The 24,284-nt window shown below is 43.2% G+C and overlaps 1 protein-coding gene across 1 annotated transcript; it reads right to left on the reverse strand.

Moving 5' to 3' along the window:
• Nucleotides 1-293: 293 nt before the first annotated feature.
• Nucleotides 294-23,735, reverse strand: ZNF365 (zinc finger protein 365). The gene is made up of 5 exons (XM_082854708.1): nucleotides 23,673-23,735; nucleotides 21,227-21,982; nucleotides 8,268-8,448; nucleotides 2,016-2,053; nucleotides 294-1,276 (listed from the first exon to the last, which is right to left on the reverse strand). Exons 2-5 carry the CDS (start codon nucleotides 21,967-21,969, stop codon nucleotides 1,012-1,014), a joined length of 1,227 nt encoding a protein of 408 aa, XP_082710834.1. The 5' UTR covers nucleotides 21,970-21,982; nucleotides 23,673-23,735; the 3' UTR covers nucleotides 294-1,011.
• Nucleotides 23,736-24,284: the final 549 nt, after the last annotated feature.

Here is a 24,284-nt window from a genome sequence, read left to right on the forward strand (position 1 = left end):
TTTTAGTCATAAAAGGGCACAGAAGCAGCAGGAGGTGGAAAAAGTTAGGCCAGCAAGGAGAAAGTCATGCCTACAGCTAACAGAGAGGATGCTGACACCCCCCGGGAAGCAGGTCTTAGGAAAGGGCTGAGTAACATCTGTGGTGTCTCCGGGATGGCTCACAATGCACTAAATGTGCAATCCACTGGCATCCAACCATTCAGACCCTGAACTGGTGATGGGTGCCGATCAAACGTGTTTTACTATCCTCCCCAACCACAGCAGTAGAAGCAGCTATTAAGATAGAGGCTGGCAGCTTGGTCTTAGGGTGCAGAATACTCAGCCAAAGAAGAGAACAGAGGTGCATCAAAGTAAGAATAAACATGCATCCAGGGAAACAAAAACCTGAATGAAACAAACTAGAAAACAGTCTGTCGAAATGACAACTGAAGTCTGACAGAACGAGTCCTTGAAGCAGCCCAAACACTGAAATCTTGATTAATCAGAATACTCAGGGAAACAGCCTTATTTTGGAAGCTCCCAAATTAATTGAGGGTAAGGTTAAAAACAAACAAAAATATGTTTATTTCACTACTATTAACAGGACTTTACATTCCCATTCCTTGCCTCACAATTCACAGAGCAGGGGGCACAGGTTGAGTTTTTTTCCAGTGCCTGACATCTTCTTTGGCCTTGGGCCTGAGAATTAACCACTGCACAGAACTCCAGATGTGGAAACGGCTGGAGACGGGCTAACCATCTTAGAAGTTGGAGCTTCATTTTACTAAGAGTTTGGAATAAGACTGCTTGCATTTTTAAAAAATTCTTTCTGTAATTTGCCTCTTGCTTCCAAAAGGGACTTGTAAAAAATTCTGGTTCACCGAGATTTCCGTTTGTTAAATCCTGGTTAATCCAGGTGCCTGTATGGACATGAAATGTGTTTTATGATGGCTTGTGTCTAAAAGAACATTACTGACCCCTAGAACAACATTCCCAGAGCCCAGTAGTGGTTGTCCAGAGCCATCCACCCTTTTAGATGATGTTCACAATTGCTGTTGGCTTTTTTTTGGCCATTTTGGGCCTTATGTTGCCTTTCCGGGTAAATCCTAGAGGCTCCCCTTTCTTTGCTGGTCTGCAGAGTTCTCTGGCGGACTCGGCCTGTTCGTGCATGGACTTATTAGCAGGCTGCATGCTGGCTCTGTCATCCTTGGCTTTTTTCAGGTAGCTCCTTCCCTTTGGATGGAAATGGGTCTTGAGATCAGGGTGGTTACAGACAGAATGTGGGTGCCCTCGGCTTCTACAAATGGTTGGGGGGGAGGAGGGAGATGAGCAGAAAGAAAGATTTCTTTACATCCTTAAAAGAATAAAAACTACTCATGGAACAATCACTCCTGCATGCTAAGGTGGCAATAATGCTGCCAGTAAAACAAATAATATATATTGATATTTTTCTTCCAAAAATTTCTATGGCCTTCATGAAGTGATCTCATGATACTAAATTCCCAGGGAGATATTACTAGTCTTATTTACCAGTGATAAAAACTGAGGTAGAGAAAACTTAAATGACTATCCAGGGTAATACATACAGTGGTCTATGGAGAAGATGGGACCAGAACCCTTATCTCTTGACTCTTTAAGTGACTTCTAGGGGATTCAAACAAATCTGTAGTACAGCTATCATAAAGTATATGATTCACAGTATAAATGTGTATATATATATATATATAAATTAGTGTGCACACTACATTAATAGTGCTACAAAGATATTACGACTACACTATAGCACAATAAGAGAAAGTTATATTATACAATATTTTAAAAAGACTCCTGCATTACTATCATACTGCCGTATACTCACAGACTATTAGCAGAGTTAAAAGTCACATCCACATTTTAGAAAGTTAGGTACACAAGGAGGTAAATTTCCTCCTGAAACTCTCAAATCCACTTATATTATAGATATCATATAAAGTGCAACAGGAACACATATTATGCAAACAATATCAAATAGCCTAAGTATAAAAAGATATACATACAGGCATTTGGATTTCCTATTTGAGGAGATATCTGTAAGCTGAAGGAAAACAAATAAGACAAAACATTACTTCACTTAAAGGCTGGATTCGGCTTTTAAAATCCTCGTTGCTTATATTTTTAAGAAACTGTATTCCCATTAAAGAAGCCGGTAACTGGTATCGGGATCACTGCCCATGGCACCATCCATCACCGCGGAGAACAAGAACGTTTCATGCTCAGCTCTGCTTACTCAGGAAGCCTCTGTGGCTCCCTGTTCTGAGATTTCCAAGAAGCCAGTATCAGCAGATCTCAAAAATTTCAAAAAGTTAAACAGCCCCTCAAGAGAACAACACTTGAAGAAACATGTTTTTAAAAACTGGAATGATGTGCCATTATTTCTTGATTGATTGAGGCTGTATTTGCAGCTAATTTACTACAGCTATGTCTGGTCACAGTGTATCAACTACAGGGAAAATTGGCATAAAATGTTTATTGCCTAAAATACATCATTTCTAAAATGAGAGCATACGAAGACCAACTCCACAAATGTCCTGAGGCCATCTATCTTTGGGGTTATTTTCCACTCTCAATAAAATATCTGCATGCACTTTTGTGGCTGGGCTCAGAATATCATTTGCAGAATAAATGATAATTATCATTTTGTGTTCCACATGTCACCAGACACTTTATAGGCAAGTGTATTTATAGCATATTCCCAACCTCCCTCATGCAGCCTTTACTGAAAGAAGTGGTGTCACATCCGCAAGCAGACTGACGGAAGAAGAGGACGACAAAGAGAATGTGGAGAAAGGGCCATCCTGGCGCAGCGTGGCCAAGACATGCATCCCTGCTATACTCAAATCACCGGAGAAGCCAAGCTCAGCATAACAGGATCTTCCTCCAGGTCTTCTGTGTGAAGCTTGAGCTTTAGTCAGGAGCAAATCAGAAAGCAGCTTTCTTCAGCAGACTTCTGAGGGTCACGTGCCTAGGAAGGTAAGATGGGACTCCTGCCTTCTGCCTTGGGACACAACTGAAAGTCAGCATTATTGCTGACCCTGTCCACGCTGGCTGGGTTTGGCATGAGAGTAGTAAACGTGAACAGAAAAAGGCACATTCCCTGCGTGAGGGTCATGAGGTCTTGCAATATACAAAGAAGGGGGAACAGATGGCTCCGGCAAACACCAGACTGGTAGTTTCCGGGAACCCCAAGGGCATCAGCATTTCTACCCTCTTTCTCCCAGTCCGCCTGCCCCCGCTCCCCATCAGCTGGGCTCCTTGAATGGGTTTTAGTGTGTATATAAACTCTAAAAACTTACAGGGTTTTCCTTCCTTTTAAATACTTTCCCACTTAAAAAAAAATTATTATTATTGAGGCATGACAAAATATGTTCAACTTTATGTATGTACGCAAGCATATCGTGTAATGATGTACTGCATATGGGTACATAATTCCCTTTGGAATTTTATGAAAAAGTTGTGTGTGTGTGTGCTTCTCTCACAGGGAAAAGGCCAACAGTGATCTGCTAGATTATGAGGCTTGGGGTGGAGGTGGGGCCGATATCACAGGCACCAAAGAATTTCATGTGCTCTCCTCCCTGTGAACACAAGAGGCCTCCACAGCCTCAGGCAGATGGAAATGCTCTTCCCACTTAGCCCAACTACCTACCTCCATTTTCTCCTGGTCCAGCTACTTTGTCTTTTTTTTATTTAGGGAGAGGAGGGTATGAAGATGGGGATCAAGAGAGTCCTTGGTCAAGGTTTCAGGTTGAAAAAATATAAGTAACCTTGCACTGAGAGCCAATTTAAGTACTTAAAAGACAAATATGGTGTCTCAGGTTATTATAGGTTTTGGGAAACTGGACACCTAGCCCTCCTCCAACTTCCCCTCTGTATATACTCAATTTTTGAGGCCAAAACCTTGGACTCATTTTTGACTCCTCACTTTCCCTCGCCAGCTAAATCTAATCCTTCAGCAAGCCCAGCTGGTCTTGTCAATTTTCCTCCAAGAACATATCCGATACCCTTCACCTCTCTCTACTCGGTTCTACCCAAGCTGCCATCCCCCCTCATCTGCCACAACAGAAGAGCTTTCTAACTTATCGCTCATTTTTGTACCCCTCCAGTCAATTCCCCACAGAGCAGCAGAGTGATTTTGCTAAAACACAGATCACCTCCTACTTAAAACCTTCCAATGGCTTCCCCGTGTGCAGTGGAACATATGCAAACTCCTTATATGACCAAGAAGCCCCTGCCTGATCTGGATCCTTCCTACCTCTCTGACTTATCACCCACCACTCAAACATGCCAAGCTTGTTCCCTCCTGAGGCAGCTGCATTTCCTATTCCTTTGCCTAGAATATTCCACTTCCAAATTCTCACAGAGCTGCGTCCTTGTTATTCAGGTCACAGTGCAAATGTTGCCTCTTCAGCAAGGCTTTTTTTGAAAGCTTTTTGCTAAAGCTAAAGTGGCCATCTCAAACATATCATCTTACTTTTTTCTTTATAGTAGGATCTTCACTATACGAAATTATCTTCATTATCTGTTTGCTTATTGTGTGCCCCTCCTCCCTGAGACCAGGGACCTCATCGATCTCGTTCACAGCAGTTTCCTCAGCACCCAGTAAGCACTGCATCCCCAGTAAATATGTTAAATGAATTACTGCTAGTCCTAATTTAGCAACCTGCAGGAAATAAATGCAATGCTTAAAATAAGATTATCCAAGCTATTTCATGACCTTCCATTTGAGCAGTTCTGTGAGTGATTTTGGCAGATGAGATATTAGGTCACTTTGTGTCTAATTCGACAGCATGTTTCTGAGCATATAGACAAATTACCTGAGTAAGCATATTACATTTTTAGAAATCAGCCAGGTGAAAAAGAACATAAATGCTCAAGAGGATTAAGGGAAAGATACATATGCCGAAACATTATTTCAGAAAAGGCACTAAATATGAGGGGGAAGGAAATTCTTCTAGAGCACAAAAGAATCTTAAAGCTAGAAGACGTCTTAGAAAGAAGCAATTTAACACGTCAATCTAGAAATGTCACTACTCTCTGGAGGTGGTAATGAGAAAAAGAGGGAAGAGGAGAGAGGGAGGGAACTGGGGGCTGGAAAAGAAGGGAGATGACAAGGCCGCACTGTTTCTGTACAGCAGCCTTGTTGGAGATGGCAAGAGCCAGCCAGGCTCCTGACAGCATTCCCCACTGTTCTGGAGGAGGGAGCGGAGGTGGGGGGAGTCAGTCAGAAAGTTCTACTCCATCCTGGGGTGCACTGTGGCAAGGAGCTCTCCTGGGCGGGGCTGAGGCTCCAGAAGCCTAGGCTTCTTGGTGCCCTGCACCTTCATTCAGCTGGGCCAAATAGGTTACTAAAGATACGATTCAAAGGTTTTCCTGCTAAAAGAATCCAAGTTCTTCCATGTATCCACAGCCACAGATACCAGAGAGGCCAGACTGAGTAGTTTAATTACATCAAAGACGTGGTGAATGTATTTTATTATGATGAAACAGACTAAGTAAAAAGGTAAAATGGTCTTAGGGTTTGTAGACTGTCTCATAACGTGGTACGCTATGGTCCAAAGTAGAGTTTAAAGGACTATACATGAAAACAGGGGAAACCACATCTGCCCATACTTTCAGAAATCAAACATCTCATTCTTGGTCTTCTCAGGGCAATGTGTTCTCCCTCCAAAAGTCAGCTGACCTCACTACAGCCTGATCATGCCCTACTCACAGACAGCTCTCACTTCTAAATTCCCTGCTACAATCTTAACTGCACTTTATTTGATCTGAATTAGTCAACTCTTCCTTATGTAGATCAAATCTGAAGAAGGCAGATGATGTCAGGTTTTGGGACACAGAGAACAAAAACAAATATTTATTAATTAAATGTCCTACCGTATTTGTATGTACATGTATATATATGTGTGTGTGTGTATGTATATACACATACTTATGTGTGCGTGTGTGTATATATATGTTATGTGTACACATACACACACATAATTTTATATCTATACATCTGACTAGAAGAGCTGAGATGCTGTTCAACTTTTGATTACATGATACAGCAGGATGAGAAGTAAGGACTGGCCATGTCTTTTAAAAGGTGTTCAGTTTCCAAGCTGGAAAAGTAAAGTCAGCAGAAGAAGTGAGCACAGAAATATAAATAAAGGCGAGAACTAATGGGCTTCCTTTCTTTCTCATTGCCTTCCATTATTTTCTCTGAGACCTTCTTAGCTCTGGGTTACTAATAATTTATACATTTCTTAGTTCTAGGTTACTAATAAGACTAAATACTGAAAATATCATGGCTACATTTTAATTTTAGAATTCCTAACCACCAAAGTCAGGTGATGATCACAGAATTTAAGAGGCCAAAAGCCCTTATACAGCATCTAGTCCAACTGCTTCATTTTATAGAAGAATGATAGGCCCAGGAAGACAAACTGTCTCATCCAGTCAGAAGCAGGGTGGGAATGATCTAGAAGCCAGGCCCTCTCACCTCACATCTGGGCTCGGTGACCTCATGCCACAACCCTCCCCTGAGAGATGGCAAGGTGGAAGAAGAAGGCAGGAAAGGGCTCAGAGTGTCCCTCCAGCCGAGACTGCACTCTTGCATTTCCCAAGGAGGTGACAGGGGAATCGAGGAGGGGAATAAACGTTCCTTCTCAGGAGACCACAGACACCCACCTGGAAAATAATAAATACGTCAGGTAGCTGAAACTGCTTTGATGACAGTTACTGAAACCTCACAAGCATGACACAGTTACTTCCTTCCAGTCTACTTTGTTCCTGACTGGGAAGTTCTGGCGCTTGCCCAACTGTACGGCTCGAAGGCTGAGGGAACGTTACCACAGTAGGCACTGTGTAAGATTCTTCATTTCTTTCCTTCCTCCATGTCTCTGTTCTTTCCTGCTGTCTCTCTCCCTCCGGTCTTCCTTCTTTATCCACATGCCTTTCATTTCATTCCTTCTTCGATTATTTAATCATGTATTCTGTTAATCTTGGCTTCCAGACTGCTCAACCTAAACTTTTCAATCAACCAATAGCAACCTTACTAACCTTTTGGTTAGCATAAATGTTCCCTATTTTTCTTTTCCTCATATATATAGTCCATTTGGGGGTTAGTAAAAGAATCATCTTTAAATCTTCTGGGAAGGTGGTAAGCATAAATAAAATTCAATGGATAATGAAAATGTTATAAATAAACCACTTTAGGTTTTCAAAAATCCATTCTTTGGCTTTGTTGTTTATACCACCAAGGAAATTGTATAGAGGGCAAATATGGCCATCCACCTCTGACACCTACAGCATGGTTATTTGTAAACACCCCACCCTCTGAAGAGACCAGGTAATCTTGATAAAGCCACTTATGAGGGCCTTCCCTGGTGGCGCAATGGTTAAGAATCCACCTGCCAATGCAGGGGACATGGGTTCAATCTATGTCCAGGAAGATCCCACGTGCCGTGGAGCAACTAAGCCCGTGTGCGCCACAACTGCTGAGCCCACGTGCTACAACTAGTGAAGCCCACGCACCTAGAGCCCATGCTCTGCAACAAGAGAAGCCACCGCAACGATAAGCCCGCTCGCCACAACTAGAGAAAGCCCTCGCGCAGCACCGAAGACCCAATGCAGCCAAAAAAAAAAGCCACTTATGAGAGTCTGGACCTTCATCCATATTCAGGGTTCTCATTTGGGCTCTAGGCGTTTTTTAAGTCCCTGAAACCATATGTAAAATTGTATGCAAAAATGTATTATAGCATATCACCTGTGAATTTTTCTTAGCCTTTTTGAAAATCTACTTAAAGAATGTTTCACCAATAGAGACTATCAAATAGTGTTTTCCTTCCTATTAAAGAAAAAATGTGGTTAAATTTTGCTAACTAAGAAGCATGGAAGTTTTCAGAAGATTCCTTGAAGAGCTCCAAAACAGGATAATAACTTCCAATATACTTGACACCAAGTTAGGGACAGATGATTTCTTTGTATACTTCAAACTGTCATTCTACAATATAAAAATATTTCTACCAACTCAGCTTGGTGTGGAGCTGGAGAGGGAAGAAATGGAGACTGTGCATCCAGGATGTTGTTTACTTCCAAGTGTCTTGAACTCACCTGTATCACTTCCCTGACACAGGCATGGCCAGGGCAGTGCTTTCAAATGATGTCTAGAAAATTCCTGCAAATCATTCTCCAGTTCCCGTTTCTTCCGTCCTTGACCCCACCTGATATATCACAGCCCTCACACCTGGTGTGGGGCCTGCATGACTCACCACGTGCTCACTGGTGTCCCGGCAGAGGCCAGCAGCCTGCTGGCTGTGATAGTACTCCAACTGCTTTTCCGCCAGTTCTACCCGGCGCAGCAGGTTCTCAATAAAGTCCTGGAGCCGAGCTTTCCCTTGAACCTCCTTCTCAGCGGCTGCTTCCAGGAAATGGTTGAATGTAACCACTTCTCTGCAAGGCAAAAACATCAGAACACAAAATGGAGAAGCGAGACAGGAATTCATTCATTCAATACATATTTACTGAGTGCCTACTATGTGTCAGGTACTGCCCTAGGCAGTACGGCCACAGCATGATAAAAGAGATAAAATTATATTTTAAGTGATACATTTAGAGACTACATTTTAGTAGAAGACAGTCACTATAAAATATACAAATAAACATATATGTCATATGGTGATAAGTGCTAAGGAGAAACAGGGCAAGGGGACAGCAAATGATGGAGGAAGGGAAGGAGTAAGTGAAACTATAGAAAGCAAAGTCAGGACAACCTTTTGGATGGGGCAGCATTTGAACAGACACCAGGAAGCAAGGAACAGCCATGCAGATAGCTGGGAAGAGCAAGCCAGGTGCTTGGTGGGAATGTGCAGAATGGCCTGAGGTACAGCAAGGAGGCCTGCAAGGACAAAGCAGAGTGGGGAAGGGAGGACAGCCAGAGCAGGGAGCCAGGCGGGGGCCTCACAGGTCAGTGTGCCAGATGGTATTATGAGATGGGAAACCACTGGCCACTTTTGAGAAAAGTTCTGACTTACATTTGAAAAGTCTGGCTATTGGGGAAGAAAAGACTACAGGGAAGGAAGTATGGAAGCAAGAGGCCACACTGAGCACCAAAGCATATAAAAGGAGTCACCATGTCCAATAGTATATATATATACATTTTTTTTTTTTTTGCATTATGCGGGCCTCTCACTGTCGTGGCCTCTCCCGTTGCGGAGCACAGGCTCCGGACGCGCAGGCTCAGCAGCCATGGCTCACGGGCCCAGCCGCTCTGCGGCATGTGGGATCTTCCTGGACCGAGGCACGAACCTGCGTCCCCTGCATCGGCAGGCGGACTCTCAACCACTGCGCCACCAGGGCAGCCCCAATAGTATATTTCTGAGCTAAGCATGAAACAGTCCAAGAACTGCCATCTTGAGGTAGATCCAAGGTCTGTTGGGGAAGCTGCTTTAGCTGACATAGGAGAAGCAATGTTCAGGTTGCCCTTCCCTAAAAAGTTGAGCAAAATACCTTTACCTACATAATTCACTGTGATTCAGAAATCCAGAAAAATTTTAATAACTATATTACTATTTTATAGCTTTTTATTTCTAATGCAAGTATGAAAATAATACTTTACTGAATTATAACTAAATAAGTTCTTTATAAAAAATTCAAACACATTAAAATATAATTAAGAAAATATCACCTGAAACCCCATTATCCTAAGACCACCACTGTTTACATTTTGGTAACCATCCTCACAAACAGCTCTACAAATACACACACACACACACACACACACACACACACATCAGTACTACCAATAGGTATACAGTATCACAATTCTCTCATTTGATTTGCCTCACTTAATAAGAAATCATGAAGATCTTTTTGGCCATCCCCTTTGTCTGTTTTGTCACACTCACTGGAGCTACTGATTTCCATAATTTCACCACCTGTTGGATATAGTATTTCCTTTATGTGTCTTTGAACTCGCAACCTTCAGAGAGCGGTCCCTCATGTTTCTGGCCATGTTCTACTCACGCAGAACCAAGATTCTAAGGACGCTGATCATTGTTCCCCTAAACTTCATTCATTTTAGATTAAAAAATCTAAATGTTTTCTTAAATCTAACCTCATGCAGTTGTTCTAGAGAGTTCATTAAATTCACTGCCTTCTCTGAATCTTCTCAACCTCCACTTGATTTTCTGCTAAGCTCCATAATTTCTTGAGAGTAGAACTTCAGGGATGTTCAGCTCAGGAAGTCATAGTTTCAAAGAAGGTCTTTGCAAAACAGTTGGTGGTGGCTTCCAGATCCTTTATTCTGTACAACTGGTCAGGGAGCCACTTTTACAATTAGTCATGACTTTTCTCTCATAAATATATTACATCACACTTGGCCATACTGAAACTTTTCTGACACTTCCTACAGAGTCAAATGTCTCTGTAAAATGTTATATTATATATTTATAAAATTATATATTTATAAAAACAGAAAAGAGACTGGTTCTAACAATGATTCACTCCAAAAATTGCTCATCATACCAGTCCCCTTTTTTCTAGTTTCCTATCCAGATCAAACATAAACCCAGAGCCCGTAATAATTCCATTATCTTTCAGGAGCTAAGAAGTAGTCACATATAGGAAATAAGAGTCCTTTTGGAAAGTTCTCTTTCATCATTAAGTTTCAAGTTTATTTCCAGATGTTTCCGTAGGAGCCCTGCATAGAAGATGTGCACTTTCCAAGCTGTTCAAGCCACGGACACAAGCCAGTTTTCAAGCTCTGCCGTCATTTGGCTCTGACCTGCCTCCTAGGTAAGTCACAAACCCCAACCAGCAGCAAAACAGTGGAGGGTCCATCCAGGTGCCACATCCAGCCCTGTCATGGTTCTTAGTTACAACTGAGAACGCTTGGATGGGATATCTTCACACAGCTCAAAAGCACCACCGAAAACAAAGCCCAGGAAATGGCTGCTCCTTCCTCTTTCCAATATCAAGGCTTCAATTCATTTGGAGTCAAGTGATGTTTAGTGGTGATGTTTGGTGACGTTTAGGATAACTGACTCATAAACCAGTCTCCAAATTGGTACTTACAGGGGAAACAACCAAAAACCCACAACCCTCTCACCCACCAAAACCAAAAACATAGCAAAAAGAGCCAGTATATTTTTTCAATTCATTTTGGTTTATAATATTTACTATATTTATCTCATTACAGAAATATTTCATGTTTATTATGGGAAATACAAAAAGTGACCTATGGAAGATCTAACTGAGCAGGGACTGAATCAGCTTTTTGTTCTTTGCTGTAAGCCCATCACTCAGTACAATACATGACACATAATATTCAATAAATATTTGTTGTAGTCAATGTTTAAAAAGGACAGGGAAGAAACAAAAAATGACCCATAATCCTACCACCCAGAGGTAACTACTGTGAACATTCTGGTGTATTTTTTCCAGTCTTTTTTTTTCTCTGTGCATATTTACTATTCTTGAGCTCTCAGGCTGTTACAGTTTAGAATATAAGACAGCAATATTTGACAGCTTAATCCCACAGAATTAACATCTCAAAAGCAAGAAAACAAACCTGAATGCAATACAGCTTATGATTGTGGCTACATTTTTAAATCATGTGATGTTTTATTACCGGTTCCATATAAAAATTTTTAAAACATTAATGCCACTAGTTGATTGTGGAGTGTTATGTTGTAAAAATGAAGCATCTTTTTCTAACCTCCCTCATTCAATTATCTTGTCCCCTAAAGCTAAGAAGTTAATACCCTTTTTTCCAAACAACCTGGCACCAATGCTAACCTAATTTCAGCTTATGGATGTTTCACATCAACTAAGAAAAAAAAAAAAAAAGACATTTAAAACAGTGATGATTTAATTTTAAAAGAGAAGTTACATGAGACAAGGGCTGGAGAAGTTCATACTGAGATTGTGTTTGGGTATCTGTATTAGGTAAAAACAGGAACAGAAACTAGTGATTAATTGTGGAATAGCACATGTACACAACTTCAAATCCCCCTCTCACATCCTGTTCAGTCTGGATTAACAATATCCAGAAACACGTCTTATTTTCCCAAGGAATCTTGTGAATTTCCTGAATGAAAAAGAGATTTAACTACTTTGCATTTGTACTTTCTTTAATCATTATACTCCAAACAGTAAAATATCCATTCAAAGTGCAAGACTGACCAATGGATTTCAATGGAGGGGAGAAGGGAGTGTTCGTTCACTGATGTGGTTTCAGATTCCACATTGCAGTTAACCTTTGAGAAGCTACCAACTGTCAAGCTCTGGCATAATATCAGAGCAGAATATCCACTATTCTCTCAAAAGGCTGTTAACATACCTCTGCATTTTCCTACTACATATCTGTGTGAGACTGGATTTCCTTCATCTACTTCAACCAAAACAACAAATTTGCAACACATTAAAGGCAGAACTAAGTTTCAGCTGCCTCCTATTAAATAAGCCAGGCATTAAAAGTATTCGCAAAACTTTGAAAACAATACCACTCTTTTCACTAAATTGTTTTTGGGAAAATTGTTCTTTTTCACAAAAATATGTTAACAAGTAATGGATTTAATATCATTATTTTTATATGCATTAGTGTTTTTACTTTCTAAATTTTAATTTTTAATACAGTAAATATTGATAGATAAAACCCACACAGAGAAAAGCTTCTTGGGGTCCTCAGATTTTTTTAAGAGTGTAAGGGGAAGCGAGGCCAAAAAGTTTGAGAACTGCTGCCATGCCATGTACAGGGTGATCCTAAACCTCAGAACTCTGGTAAGGGTGGACGACGTGGGCTAGAACTCTAGTACGATGCAGCCACAATCCATACATTTATTTACTCCATTATTCAGGAACTCAACAAACATCTACTGAATGCTACAAGGTACTGGGCTTAGTGCGAGGGCATTCATGAACCGGTGGCTGTCCTCATGGAGCTTACTGTCTAACCAGGGGTCAGCCAACTTTTTCTGTAAAGGGCCAGAGAGTAAATAGTTTAGGCTCTGCAGTCCATACGGTCTCTGTTGCAACTACTCAAGTCTGCGTAGCACAAAAGAGCCACAGAGGCTGTGTAACAATAAAACTTAATTTATGGACACTGAAATTGAATTTCATATAATTTTCATATATCATGAATTATTATTTCTCTTTTGAATTTTTTTCAAGCATTTAGAAATATAAAAACTATTCTTAGCACGGGGCTCCACAAAGACAGGTGGCAGGCTGGACCTGGCTATCTTGCACAGACCCCTCACATAGTGGGGGAGGCAGACATTAAAAGAAACAAATACTGAAATAAATACAAAATTACAAAGCTGGGCTGAATGTGACTAAGAAAAAGAATAACACATGCTATCAGACAGCAGAGTAAAAGACCTGTGTGGTTTTATTTTAAGTTCTCAACCCTAACTCAGAATACAGTGTAAAGCTGGAAGGCCAGATGAGAAGATAAGGGCAAACGTGAAATTCAGTGCAGGTGTGGGTGCAGACCAGCTCTGGGGAAATTAACTGATTCTAGGCTGCTTCCAGCCCTATCTTTGACTTCTTATTTATTTTTTTTAAAACGGTTAAAAATGACTGAAATCCAGGTTTTAAGCTTCGGTGGAAAATATGCTTATTTAAAGCAATATCTGATACTAAAGGAAAAGATACCAGACTATGACTACAGTATAAGAAACTGGCCTGAAGTTCGTTATCATGCTGAATGATTTGCAGACCTAGAAATCTTTCAGTATCCTGAGATTCACAGGCATTCAGAAACAAACACAGTAGAAGGAAGCACTGAGTGAAAAAGCCCCTTCAGTACAATCAAAGTTTTATTGAGAAAAAAATATGTGTTCACTCATGCACTCATTTATTTACAGGATGGTTATAAAGGTCTAAAACATAGATAATAGTTTATTTTTTACAGATTGAACCCCTTCAATTCCCTCTTCTGAAGTGGGTTAAAGATGGGTTAATTTCAAAAAAAATCGAAGATATACTATCATGTGAACAACACACTCTAGAAGCAGGTGTAGAGATAGAGGGAAATGCACGTTAACGCACCGTGGTGTTCATTGCGATTTTACATTGGTATTGAACTATGCATTGCTTTTGTTTGTTTGTTTGTTTTAAATATTTACTTATTTATTTATTTTGGCTGCAAAGGGTTTTATTTGTGGCATGCTGGATCTTCGTTGCAGCATGTGGGATCTTTAGTTGCGTCATGTGGACTTCTTAGTTGTGGCATGCAGACTCCCAGTTGCAGCATGTAGGATCTAGTTCCCCGACCAGGGATGGAACCCGGGCCCCCTGCATTGGGAGCACGGAGTCCTACCCACTGGACCACTACACCAGGGAAGTCCCAAACTATGCATTGTTAATGAGGGACAACACGCTGATCATATCACTCACTGTAATCTACTATCCACAAACCATTTATCATGTCTATCTCCCTACATTTCCACCTTTCATGGACATCCTTTAGCCTTACAATCCCCTTGGGTCTCATCACTGCATATCACCTCCTTTCTGCTCCAGCATCAGTGAACTCCACTCAGCCTACAAGCCAGATGCTTTCTTCTGCAGATGCTGTTCCCTCCCCCAGGGTCCCTTCCCAAGCCCCCACTCTAATGGTCCCTCTAACCTGAGGGCTCCACTCGCCTAAATGTGGGCTGGGTGACCTGCTGTATTCTCCCGCAGACCATGCAGCCTATCACACAGCACACACTGCAGGGACTCGTCGTGCCACTGACGCCGTCAATCGCAAAATCAGCGAGTTCAGGGCCCTGGCCTGCTCCTACACTGTGATTCCCACAGCACCTAATGTTGAGCCCAGCACACAACAGAGACTCCACAAATTTCTGCTGAATGCATGAGATGTCTAACTACATCTCTAGACAAAAATCTTTAGCTGACTAATAGATACTTAGGTTTCCTTGTCTCTTTTTCCAGACAAGTATTGGGGCATAAAACCAGTAAGTAACCTACAACACAGGTACCTGCTGCAGAAATGAAGGTGGGATCTAAAATTGATGCCTCTCTCCTGTTCTTTTTTTTTTTTAAACATCCAGCGCTTTTTTTTTTTTTTTTTAGATGTTGGGAGTAGGAGTCTTAGTAATCTATTTATTTATTTTTGCTGTGTTGGGTCTTCGTTTCAGTGCAAGGGCTTTCTCTAGTTGCGGCGAGCGGGGGCCACTCTTCATCGCGGCGCACGGGCCTCTCACTATCGCAGCCTCTCTTGTTGCAGAGCACAAGCTCCAGGCACGCAGGCTCAGTAGTTGTGGCTCACGGGTCTAGTTGCTCCGCGGCATATGGGATCTTCCCAGACCAGGGCTCGAACCCATGTCCCCTGCATTGGCAGGCAGATTCTCAACCACTGCGCCACCAGGGAAGCCATCTCTCTCCTGTTCTTAAACAACACCTTTAACAGCTTCTTATCCCAAGGGCAAAGTTCTACCAAGTTATTTAAATTTCATTTTGCATTACTGATTTATGAACCTCTTCAGAGGTATATGAAACAGTAAAAATACCCCTGGCTAAAAATAGCCTAGCTACTGATCACAGAACACCTCAGACCGACTGTAATGTCAGCCACGAGGCAAATCATAAAGCTGGAGCCAATCACCTCCGAGCACTGGAAGCCAGGCTGCACACTCAGAGCTCAGGGTCAGCTCCTGTATCCCTAGCGGGGCCCACAGGGTGGAACCCACACCTGCCCCACATCGGGAGCCATGTCACATTTCTACTCTTGTCAGCCCTTTGCCTCATCTCTCCTTTTTAACTTCCTGGAACACACCAAAAAGTGTAATATATGGTTCTAATTAAGAACTTAAAAAATAACTCTAAGGAGAAAGTCAAATTATTCTTATAAATAGATCAAAACCACATTCTAAGCCCCTCAGTCCAGACAGAAAGGGTAGTTTGGGGAGGGAGGGACAGACATGAGAGAGACAAATAGAAATTTTTTTGGGGGGGTCTCCAAATTTTACCAGATGCCATCTCTAAGAGGGAATATATGACATCCAGTTTTTCCTACATTGGTTCGTAAGTCTGCATGGAACACAGCCTGGATAGAGAGGCCCCATTTACATAAATGCAGTAAAATGTGGAGCAAACAGACACCTCCCTGTCCCACTGAACTCTATATCTGACATGATTTTTCTCGGCCTGCTTCCTAGCTATGGATCAGTCTGGAGACCACGCTGTCCACGCACTGCTTTAGCTGATCAAAACTGAGAAAGACGTAATTAAGTGGCAAGAGGGTTTAGTTGTGCAAAGCAAGTTACCAAGTCAAACTTGTCCTTCAAAGGACAGCATTCTACAGCCAGCTTTGGATAGAAACCTAAATGGACATTCCTGGTTCAAGCCACCCCTCGATGTCTCTTTTAACATACCCCTAATGATGTTTAATGCCTAATTTATCTGCTTGTCTACTCCTGTCATGAAAGCAGGAACTGGACTCATTTGGTTATCACTGTATGACCAGAACCTAGAATAGTACCTGGCACTCAGCAAGCACTCAGTAAAGATTTGTCTTCTGGCTGACACCAGGCTGGGAACAAGTCAAATGATGAAGGAAGAAGGGAGAGATTCTATCTGTCATAGCTCGCAAGGGAGCAGGATGGAAATTAGAGATGCAATTACAAAGAGGTCCCTCACTGCCATCAAAGGCTGGTAGTGGCACGTACTCTACCCTGACGGGGAACAGACATCCAGAGGATCAAGTTAAAAGCCGTTGTTGGAAGTTACAAGTCCCGGGTTGGTGTTCCAGAAGCTTAATATCAACTATACTGATGACGCCACCATTTCCCCATTTCCCAACACCTTTGATGCCACCTGACATTTTCTTTAATCTCATCAGAAAAATAAATGATGTCACCATGGCAGCCCTCTCAACACAGCAGAGAAGCAAGCCATTCCAAAATGGGCCAGATTTGGTATTACCTAAGTCCTGATGCTCTGGGCAAATAGCATATTTTCAAAAGTCTGGCTGAAGCACAGTGAATTAATGGAAAAAGCACTCAGCAGAGAGATAGGGAACTTGGGTTCCTGTTTCAGCTTTGCTACTAAATTTTTGTCCTTGTCATTCTACTGTTCTGGGCTTTATTTTCCAAATCTGTAAAATGAAGGTGGGTACCTTCCAGAACTAAAATTACACAGTCCCCTCAGGGTTCGTTTACAACAGTCACCTCTCTGATATCCTTCAATGTCACTGTCCTCCAGCTACCAATGCAAATCCCGCCTTTCCTCTTCACTCCTTCAGTTTGGCCTCACCACATGGGGAAAATGCGTTCTCTAATGTTCATCAACTTGAAACTGTGGCTTGTATGTAAGCACTTTTTCAAACTACCCTGAGTTTGAACATGGGTATGTTTTATTCTTCCTATGTAGCGTGTAAGTTCCTTAGGGAAAAAGACCAAGAATTTCATGTCCCCCAAACACACCTAGCACAGTGCTGGGCACATCACAAGTGCTCAGTCAGGGCCTTCCAACCTTACCAACAGATGAGTGTGCAAGTAAATTTAGGATTACTGCTATTACACTGATGTTCTCCAAAGCCCAGGTCACCAACTCAGCCAGGAATCAGCTACAATCTGCCCTTTCTTGTTAAGGGACACCTTACTGCAAGGTTGGCTGGGACTGATTTACCTGATCATGGGCAGTGCTACCCTGCAAGCTCTGAATACTCCTGAACAAGTAAATACAAGTACCTGTTTCCATAGGACTTTTAAAGTTGCACAAACTTTGTGAAGACAATGAGCAGTTTCTTTCTTGGATTTGCACTCCAAAAACATACAGACACCTCTCTGTGGAGGTACAATGAGACTCAGGACAAAAGTACAAAACACTGCCAGTTCAAACAGCCTCCTCTGTTACAGAGCATATATATGACTTCTGTAATCCGAGTTGATTCAGCCTATAGATGGCCTCAAGGCAGAATCAGCCCTCAAGTCTTTTTTTTTTTTCAGTATGAAAGAAAGAATTTTAAAGTTATCAGGGAAATCCATAAGCAAGAGAGCCTCATGTGAATGTCAAATACTAGGTGTTTGCTTTTTTTTAAACCAAAGCTATTATCTGTGTCTTAAAGGGTCCCCAGAGTTTAAGTCAATTTCAAATGGGACTGTAACAACCTACTTCTTCTCACAAATGGGCCTTGAGAGCTCGTTTGGAGGGGTTTAACAGGAGAGCACAACTCCTGGTATGTTCGTTGGCCAAGCAGGTCTTCCGTATATGAAAGGCCATCTCTTTGGTGGAAGGCTTAGCACTGTGAGGAAGTGGTGGAAGGAAGGAGCGTGGCCCAGCCAGGCAGATGTAGTCAAATCACCCTGGTTTCAGTAGTGTGACAGATGGGCAGCTGGCTTGCTCTGCTCCCCATTTTGGGGTGGGGGATTTAGACACTGTAGCCACTGAGGCTGTTGGCCACAGTTGCTCTCTCAGACCAAGAGCTCCACTGTCCTTCCTGGAAAGAAGACTCTTTCAGTTCTATTTTATGTACAGAAAGAGTGATTATTTGAGGCTTGAATACAGAAATTAATGGCACAGGCCAAATGAAGGCTTAACAAAATGAAGACTTTGTTTATTTTATGTTTAAAAGTTTAAGGCAGTTTCACTGAATTTTCATTTAAGGTGTTTTTTTAAATGTCATTGCTTTTTTTCCCCTGGTAGTTCAAAAATGTCATACTAAAAATCAACTCATAATGTACCCTCAGGTATACACCTAAAAACATGAATGAAGATATATGTACAAGGACATTAACTGAGACATTATTTTTAACATCAGGAAAAATGGAACAAAACCATGTATTCATCAATAACAAACTGATTAGAATAGTATGTGTCATGATTCCACTTGGGAAAACACAGTAACTCTGTGCATAAAAAGTACGTATGATTGTATGGACACAGGAAAGGTCTAGAAGGCAGTCACTGAACTAAACAGTGGCTGTCTCCAGAGGATGGGGTGCGGGATGTTTGGTGAGGAGGGAGGACTTTTAACACATACAATTTTACCCCATTAAATTTTTTTTTTTTACAAGTATATTTAATTTTTTAACTGGTCCTCAGGTAACAGCACTGGATTAACCATATATAACATATTATCACTATGGATTCATGCATGGCCCACTTTTACTAAAGTTAGTTAACCAGTTATTTTTAATAATAAAGCACACTTTGGGCTTCCCTTGTGGTACAGTGGTTGAGAGTCCGCCTGCCAATGCAGGGGACACGGGTTCGTGCCCCGGTCTGGGAAGATCCCACAGGCCGCGGAGCGGCTGGGCCCGTGAGCCATGGCCGCTGGGCCTGCGCATCCGGAGCTTGTGCTCCGCAACGGGAGAGGCCACAACAGTGAGAGGCCCGCGTACCGCAAAAAAAAAAAAAAAATAATAATAATAAAGCACCCTTGAACACACCACCCAAAATAAAAGGTAGATCCTTGACAATAACCTACATCTAACCATATGCTCCTCCCTACCGTCACATTGTTCTCCCATACTCCAGGCAGCCACCACCCCAAATCCCATGTCCATTATTACCTGTGTACTTAATAAATAAAACATGACAAACAAGTAAATGAACACAATTAATTTGGTTGCCTTTTAAATTCAGTGCTCGTCAATCACACAGAAATATCACTAATTTAATTCTAGGCTTTTCTCTGCACATAGAGCAACCCCATGTGCCATTTTTTCAGTGGTGCAGTGTTAGTCACCCTGGGTGCTACAGCAGGTCAAGGCACTAGCTTCCCACCAGGGAACATCAAGAACCAAAAGAGAAACATTTTTCGATGGAGATCATCTCCCTAGGAGCAGAGTATCAATAAATCAATGGCTGATTCAAATCCGTCCTCACTACATGATTTTAAAATCATCTAGTTGAGCAGAGCAGGCTTTCCCTCTAGGTAGGCAGTAAGCATTTAGTAATAGCAAGTGATGATCTCTTTAATATATAGAGTTTCTCAGCCTCTTACCAAGTAGAGAAGCTTTAATTTACTACATTTTAAGAGAGAACACAAAATAGAAGAGTGCCACAGGGCAAAGAAAGCATGAAATTAAGACAATCTGTATAATAGAACTCAACTTATTTGAAAACCTGCCTTTTAGGCTGTTTCAGTCAATCAATTTTTACATCCTTTGGTTCTGTGAATTCTGAGCCTCCATTTAAAATTAAATCCAGGGCTTCCCTGGTGGCGCAGTGGTTGAGAGTCCGCCTGCCGATGCAGGGGACACGGGTTCGTGCCCCGGCCCGGGAAGATCCCACATGCCGCGGAGCGGCTGGGCCCGTGAGCCATGGCCGCTGAGCCTGCGCATCCGGAGCCTGTGCTCCGCAACGGAAGGGGCTACAACAGTGAGAGGCCCGCGTACCGCCAAAAAAAAAAAAAGAAAAAAAGAAAATTAAATCCAACATTAAGCATTTGGGAAATAACACTGCATTGTTACATATACTTTTCTAGTTTGGGTTGAATCCATACTCATTGATAAGGAAATGCTTTTCCAAGTGTGATAATTTTTAAAGTAATAGCTTCTCCGATCACCTATAACTTGTAAAAACCCGTGTGAACTCTTTGCAAGCAGGCATGACTTAGTCTAGTATTTTACAAAAAGAAAATTCTCAAACTTAAATCAGAAGAGTATGGAAATCTCAGAAGCTTCCTCTGGGTATCCTAATGTCTGCTTCTTCAAAATAAAAATTATAATTAACAGATTCTCTGCTATTGACATGTAATTAACATGGACAGGCAATCCAAAATGGCAAAGAAGCCAAAATTATTTATATTTAGAGTATACTTGAACAAGACAGCCTCTCATGTTCTTGATTTTATTGCCTGGAGACGGTCAGTGAGACGGAAAGGGTCCCCTAGTACTCCCTTTCTGCCTTCCCTCTCAGCTCCCTCCCACCCCCCCTCCCCACCCCACCCACCACCACGGCCAGGAAAGGGTCCCATGAACAGACTGCACTACTCCTCTCTCTAAAAAAATTATTTGTAGTGGTTTACAGTTTCCAAAGTGAGAAGGAATTCGATATTTCGACTTTCATGTTGCTGAGCTGGAGACCACAGTGGAGAGGGTAAATAGTATTAAAAGCCTTATGCCTCCTACATTCAACTATATCAATGGGAGATGTAGCCAAGGTACCTGCAAGTGATTAAAACCAAACCTTGCTTAACATTCGAGTGTAACTTGTGAGGGGGTGGGAAGGGCCTAAAGCAACGGGGTTAGCATCCTGTTTCAACGCCACTTACTCTTCTTTCCTGAGAAGCTCCTCTTCGGATTCCATCAGGCGTTGCCTCAGCGCTGCGATCATCTCCACGGCCACATCCACCTGTCTATTCAGGGCCCGCTCTCGTCTCTGCACTTCCTGCTTTTTCTGAGTCAGCTGCACAAAAGCTGCCCGAACTTCCAACAGTTCAGCCGTCTTCTGGGCCAGCTCTTTGGTGAGTTTATCGATTCTCTTCTCAATGGTCCTGTCCACAGCCTCGACCATCCGATTGAATTTTTCTCTGACATGTGCCTCGAAAGCTGCTTTGGTGTCTGAGGTGGGAAGGCCAGGACTGGACCTCGGGCCATCCAGCGAGTCTGCGCGTAGGTCTACCGTAGTGTAGGTCTGCACATAGGACACAGGCCTCTCTGCCACCACCTCGAATGGCTTCCTGTCCTTGCCGTGTTCATGCGAAATGCTACACAAGTTAACATAGCTCGGTTTCTGCTTCACTATGTTGCCACAGCTCTGCAATTTTCCCTGTTTCAGGGGTTCTGAGGAACTGACTAAGTCTGTGTCTTTGAGGGACGGAAAGAGGCTGCATTTTGTCAAGAGGGTTCTTTCCTGGTAGCTGTGACTGAATTCCAGATGGGCCCTCAATGAGGACAGGCTTCTAAATCTGGTATGGTCCCCACACCTCGGGCAGCGGAATGGCAGGCACACAGCGACATTCTCAAAGGACTCCTGCCAGGGGTATCTGCTTTCCTCAAAAGCCTTCTGTTGCATTACTCTCAAAGTCCTGGGCAGGGGAGAATAAAACAGGTAATTGGCACGTCTGTTTAAAAAATGCTACTGAAATGATTGTTGCTGATCATCTCCATGAGGACAGAGGCTTTTAAATTCCAAATGACTTTTGCATTTAATATCTTATTACTAAAATTAAAAACCTACAATCCATGGGCCAAATCCAGCCACATTCCACTCATTTGCATATTGTCTACTGCTGCTTTTGCACTAAACGATAGAGGTGAGTAGTTGAGACAGAGGCTCTACAGCAGGCTAAGTCAAAACTACTTACTACTTGGCCTTTATAGACAAAGTTTGCCAAACCCTGCTTAGGATAAAAAAGGTGGGTAACATTCCCTTTCCACAGATGAGAAGACTGGAGCAAGGAGGTAAAGTAGTTAATCCAAGGTCAAATGGACAGTGTCAGATTCTGACGTGGAATTCAAGTTTCCTGCCCTCCTGAATTTAGTACAGTAACTGCAAAAAAGTGTCCTATTTTACTGATGACACTGATAAGCATGAATACAAAAAAAAAATTAGAAAAACTCACATGAATTGCCAAAACAGGTCCTAAGACAGCAAGCTCAGCAGTCTTTCCTCAAGTATAGGAAAGGTTATCACTCAAACTAGGTGCAATGGCATTAAGCACACAATCAGCTGAAAAATTTTCAACCTGAGATTTTTGCCCTTAATTTTGTTTTTAAATTATTGCCATGATGATTTAAATCAAAGTGTTATCATAATAATGATGCCCCCCCCAATACTCCAGATTTACTGAAATCTGGAAACCCAATATGTCAAATACTATTGGACGTTAAGTGGGGCCACAGACAAGATTTTATTAAAACAGAGTGTCCTGGTTGGATTTGTCCTGTCTGTTTTAACACGAAAACCTCTAAGATGGCAAAAGTTTGAACCAGGTGGGTATCAGCATAACTCTTTTAATAACGGCAAGTTCTTATTTCCTTGCAGACATTTATTATCTTAGCCCTAGCAACAGATGACTGCTAGCAACCCGATTCCACAAGCAGCGCCTATCTATTCCCTCCAGGAAGGGTTTCTTCTTAAATGTAACAAGCGCTGGGCCCCAAACAGAGGTCTAGACTGAGAAGTGTTGTTCCTAGGCCCCTCAGCCTCTTCAGAAGTAGAGGCGCCAACGGTCCCCACACAGCTAGGCAAAGCTTCCAGGTTAATAAGCCTCTGGCCCCCAAAGAGGGGACCCTCTTCCTGTGCTACACCGGGCTGTTGGACCACGGGTTTTCTGGAGATAGGATGCCAACCCTGCCCGGAAACTCAGGCCAGAGGTGAAGAAGGGGAACTCGGGATTCTAGGGAGCAAGGGGAAGGAGTGGAATCCCTGCTTGGGGAAATGGGTAATCACGCACTCCGGGAGTACGCAAGGTTTCAATGGCCCAGAGGAAGCTCCAGTTCACAGGGTGGGCGGACAAGCCCTAATTTCCTCTGCCTACGCAGGGCAAGCTGGAAATGACTGTGCCTCGGGGGTCCCGGCTCTCCCCGCCCCTGCCCCGCAGCGTGCCAGCCCGTCGGTGCCAGAGTGGATACATGCGCACACGAGTTCCCGCAGGCGGGGGCCGAGAAGCCCAACTCCCCGCCGTGGTACGGGGACGGGACCTACTGCCTAGCCCGGACGGCCCCCTCTGCCGCGCCCCCTGGGCCGGGCCGCGGGCGCAGATGCCCACTTACCCGACTTGTTGCTGCCCCTGCAGCTGCTGCTGCCGCTGCCGCCGCGACGCTTCTACTGCTGCGGGTGCGAAGCGGTTTTCAGCAGAGCCGTAAATCAGGCTGAGCTGGTCCGCTCCCACCCCCCGCGCACCCCCGCTCCGGGACGAGCGGCGTCCAGGGCGGAGCGTGGCGCGGGCCAGCGGGGGCGGCGTGCGCGGTCGCCGGCGTCCCGCGCGCTGAGAGAGCTTATGCCCTGGGGGTCCCGGACTGCCGTGGTCTCGCAGGGGACACCCCTGCTCTGCTCAGCTGCCGAGAGCACCGTCCGCCCTCCCCCAGCCGTGGAGCGGCATCCGGCTCAGGATTCCACTGACATCACCGGGAGCGGTGCTGGGATCGCTCCCCTGGAGAGGAAGGAGGAAAGCGTGCCAGCCTCGGAAGCGCTGCGCTTTCCGCAGGCCCTGGCAGGGTTTTTCCGCACTTTACAGTTATTGGGGAGCGGAAGAGTGTGCATCAGGATGAAGCACGGCTGGGCATCTTCTTTGAAAATCTGCCAGCAGGAAGATCCGGGTGTATATGTTAGGACCTCTTCATCCTAACATCCCCAAATAACTAACCTAGAGAGTCTACCCTAAC

Source organism: Leucopleurus acutus, assembly GCF_964270905.1.
Source record: "Leucopleurus acutus genome assembly, chromosome: 14".
In the NCBI taxonomy this organism is placed as follows: Eukaryota; Metazoa; Chordata; class Mammalia; order Artiodactyla; family Delphinidae; genus Leucopleurus; species Leucopleurus acutus.